Source organism: Miscanthus floridulus, chromosome 19 (genome assembly GCF_019320115.1).
Source record: "Miscanthus floridulus cultivar M001 chromosome 19, ASM1932011v1, whole genome shotgun sequence".
Classification (NCBI taxonomy): domain Eukaryota; kingdom Viridiplantae; phylum Streptophyta; class Magnoliopsida; order Poales; family Poaceae; genus Miscanthus; species Miscanthus floridulus.
The window spans coordinates 86,622,391-86,626,869 of NC_089598.1; the positions used below are offsets into that span (position 1 = coordinate 86,622,391).

At 51.2% G+C, this 4,479-nt stretch overlaps 1 protein-coding gene across 1 annotated transcript; it reads left to right on the forward strand.

The window, feature by feature from the left end:
- Positions 1-3,116: 3,116 nt before the first annotated feature.
- Positions 3,117-4,222, forward strand: LOC136528761 (peroxiredoxin-2E-1, chloroplastic-like). The gene has a single exon (XM_066521744.1). The coding sequence runs from the start codon at positions 3,213-3,215 to the stop codon at positions 3,897-3,899; it is 687 nt and encodes a 228-aa protein (XP_066377841.1). The 5' UTR covers positions 3,117-3,212; the 3' UTR covers positions 3,900-4,222.
- Positions 4,223-4,479: the final 257 nt, after the last annotated feature.

A 4,479-nucleotide genomic window follows, 5' to 3' on the forward strand; every position in this document is an offset into this window, starting at 1 on the left:
GACCACTCGATCCCACCTAGAACGCAAGCCCTGATGCACAGCCCACAGACACGATAGTCGAGTACTACATCATCGGGATGCCCTAACAAAGTGAAACATGATGGACGCTCGCCGCATTGAATACAACGACCAGCAAGGAGCCAAGCAATGGAGCCTAGATAAGCTACGACCGTGAGTCTGCGCCGCAACGTACACGCATACCAATGCTTTCATGATCATTTCATGATCGCAAAAATGCTCGGGGGCAACTGTCGGGGTTATAACCCCTGCGTATCTCAAGGCATCGATTAGATGGTGGGCCGCATAGCTCACAACACAATAACAGACAAAGGCCCAAACGATTGAGGCCCAACAAAAGCCAAACAGGTTAGGCCAAGCGCTAAGGTCGGGGTTATCCATGACCCCTTCCACTTGCCTTGGTCTCACCACGCTCATAAGGCGTATGATCTCTCTCTGTCATGACCTCTAGAAGAGATAGAAAGAGGTTGCGCCTTGCCAAGTGAGCCTACCTTGATAGGGGCAAGCACGCTGCACTAACCCCATAAGGACTAAGGTGACAGTAGTCACCTTAGCCCAGTCTGACGCCAACCTTGTGTCACGCTGCACGGACAAGACAACACCACCTCGAGGCGGTAACGATGGGTACGATGACCACTGACCGAGTATGGCCCAACCAGGTAGGTATACGGTCCTACCCACTACGGAATGGAAGCCACGACAAGGGTCTCAGTGCAGAGGCCGACTAGGACGGTTAAAAACCCTGACCCTAATGATCGGGGTCGTGGCCCTTAGTCCCAAGAAATGACCAGATGAACGACGACTCAGGGCAGCTACCTGCTATGGGTACGACACCCCGGGGAACCTAGAAGTGGTGACGAATACCATGATAGACACCGCGTTGCACATGACAGCTGATAAACCACCGATGTGCCTACAGTGCCCGCCATGGTCAGCACAGTAGCACCATGTCTCGCTCCGCCGCAACGTGGCCACAAGACCATGACGATGGCCACACCCGGGCAAGCACTAGAAGACGACGTAGCTTGCAAGCCAAGTTAGCTAGGACCTCCCTCAGGCTCTCGACCCTTCGGTCGGGGGAACCTCCTCTTTGTAATAAGCCCTGGCCCCGAACTCTATATAAGGGCAGCCAGGGCTCCCATCTCGGGGATCTTCACATTCTTCATCCTCTACCATTTCATCCATAGCAGTAGGGCTCTTGGAGCTTCTCTTCGGGCTGCTCCTCGTCTAGCATAGGTTCTACCACCTCTTTCACCATTCTTACACCCCCCCATTGTAAGAACTTTAGAGCATTCAAGCGAGGAACACGCACTCGATTTTCTCTGAGACTAGACGTAGGGCTCTAGTATAAACCAGTATAAATCCCCATGTCTATTGGATGCTACCATCATCTTCCTAGAGCAGTGCGGCAATCGTATAAATTTACTAGTCCGGGTTACGAAACACCGACAGCTTTCATGGTAATATTTCCCTACTGTTTCAGAATGGAGGCTCGTCGACGCGTGGAGTTCACTAGTGTAGAGCTCGCCACTCCGGTATAGAAGGCCACGGTGGGTCCACACGCTCTAGAAAGCCGCGGCGGATTACCAAGTTCCCATCAAAATCCGTTCAGCACACCAGAATCACTTTATTAGAGTGTCAGGTAGCTGGAGCTAAGAATAAGGACTAAAGCTCTATTGGGGCAGACTTAGCTTCTATTATAACCAACAATGGTTACAATGGACCTTCTCTAGGGCATCTAGAAAATTACAACAACACACTTATCAGGTTGTAAAGGTGACATCGACTATAACAACCACATCCATATACATATCCAAATGACAAAAATGTGTGACAACAATCAAATTGAGAAGTCACATATTTTGTCCCACGTGATAATCAATTCACATCTCTTAAACCACATCAGTGTGCAAATAATTTGGTAGGCATGTACACCCACAAGTCCCCTAACCAATTACAAAGTTTTAGCTCAACCGGGCATAGTTTCATTACGGAAGTCAATCATATACCAAAATTGTTATGTGTTAACCTATTGTAACCCAACTACCAAATCTCCCTCAACTTTGATGCTCTATTCAACCAATACTCTAACAGAAATGGCCAAGTCATAGTAATATAATTGTAGAACGGCCTCACCAAGTTTGGTACTGATCCAACCACGTTTGCGCCTAAGGACAACCGGTTCAAGATCACCAGATATGGACATAAATCATTTATTCTTATTTCCCTCTCTCTTCCCACGTTGTGTTGTGTGTTCTTCTCTTGGTATCTCTCCATTGATAGCTACTACTGAGGCAAGGGTGGCTAGGGTTTTATCTCCACCCCTCTCTTCCAAGGAGCAATATCCACCATTTATTCCAGCCCAAATTAATGGCTCGCAAGATTTGGGCTTCTGACCTGCAAGGGATAATTTGTTGGGCTCCAAAGCATCCTCCTTGCGGATGGATAGCCAACTCAGGTCCTTCGTCCTAAAGTTAGAACTTTACTACTCTCTATTCCAAATTATAAGTTATTTTAATTTTTTTGACACATTTATTTTACTATGTATCTAGATATAGATATATAGTAAAACGTATGAACCAAAAAAGTCAAAGCGACTTATAATTTCAAATGGAGGGAGTATAGCTACCCCTCTTGGGTTACGGAGAGATCATAGAAGGATTTGGGCGAAGCTAGGTGGCCAAATTGGTAATCATGGTCTACAGAGGTGGATTAGCAAATGTTGCTCAATAACCCATTTCGAAGGCATATTTTGGCCCAACACCACTTCTCATATGATTATTTACATATTTACCATTATTATGATGTAAATGGTATAAAAAATATTATATTAATGACTCATGTGTTAATAATAAAGTGTATGATGTGGTCCATAGTAATGGCAAACGTGGTTGGGCTCGCTATCGCGCCCAGACCAACCTGGCAACATCAAAGCAGACCTGCTGTCCCCGGCGTCGTCCTCACGCCGCCGTCACATTCGTTCCACGCACCACCCGCCGAAGCCTCACCAACCTGGGACCTGGCAGCCTCTCCGCGCATCGGCCAAGCCCCGCCGCCCGCAGCCAATCGCACTCCCAACAACAAGCCCAAACCCCCCACATCCTAGGGCTCATGTCCCCCAAAGTCAAAACAGAAACCTCCAGCTGCAGCAGGCCATTTCCTCGACCGCATCGCCGCCCGCGCCCTCCGCCTCCATGGCCACCTCCGCCCTCGCCGCTCTGTCCGCCACCACGGCCGCCGCCGCCGGGAAGCACATCCTCCTCTCGCGCCCCGCCGCCTCCCTCTCCTTCGCCTCCCGCCGCCTGGCCGCTGGGGCCTCCCTCCGTGGATTCCTTGGCGCGCCAATCCGGGCCGTGGCGTCGTCGGCGTCGGCGCCCCCCAAGACCATCGCGGTCGGGGACCGGCTCCCTGACGCGACGCTCTCCTACTTCGACACCTCCTCCCCCGACGGCGAGCTGAAGACGGTGACGGTCCGCGACCTCACCGCGGGGAAGAAGGTGGTGCTCTTCGCGGTGCCCGGCGCGTTCACGCCCACCTGCACCCAGAAGCACCTCCCGGGGTTCGTGGCCAAGGCCGGGGAGCTCCGCGCCAAGGGCGTCGACGCCGTGGCCTGCGTCTCCGTCAACGACGCCTTCGTGATGCGCGCGTGGAAGGAGAGCCTCGGGGTCGGGGACGAGGTGCTGCTCCTGTCGGACGGCAACAGGGAGCTGGCGCGCGCCATGGGCGTCGAGCTCGACCTCTCCGACAAGCCCGTCGGGCTCGGCGTCCGGTCCCGGCGCTACGCGCTGCTCGCGGAGGACGGCGTCGTCAAGGTGCTCAACCTCGAGGAGGGCGGCGCGTTCACCAACAGTAGCGCCGAGGACATGCTCAAGGCGCTCTGAATTTGCGAAGCCATGGTGCTTCGTCTATCTTCCGGCAAAAGTTAGTTTTTTTGTTTCTGAATAATCGTGACGGCAACGGTGGCTTGTTCCTGCCGCCACTGTTGTGTTGTGGTCGGCACTGTTACTAGTGCACTGCAGAGATGCAAGTTTCTTGCGAACATGTCAGTATACGTGTAGTTTCCTACAATTGTGGACACCCTCTGTTTCACGACTTGCCATGGTATGCTACTCTTGCCTGAGAATTGCTCATTTGCATAGTACCACTACTATCACAGGCGTTCAGTGTGTTCAGTGTTCTTATCAGAGAGAAGGGGCCGCACAGCCGCAGTATAAACGGCTCCATTTTGATTTGAAGGTTCAGGCTGTGATGCTCACCATTCTTTACTCACGATGCCAAACAAATACTACGTTTTTTATATTTCTGCACTGTAGTTAGTTGCTATGGTTATCTATCTAGTTTAATTGGGGATTGGCAGTGTTGCAGCGTCCTTTAAAATTTCTAATGCCTGCAATTGGTCTGGTATCACATAAGTTGCTTTCTTAATGGACGCTGAAGCTAGTTTAATCGGTGAAATGTTGT

What these genes read in the sequence shown, in the direction of transcription:
- LOC136528761 (XM_066521744.1), top strand. Translation starts at nt 3,213, where the DNA reads ATGGCCACCTCCGCCCTCGCCGCTCTGTCCGCCACCACGGCCGCCGCC.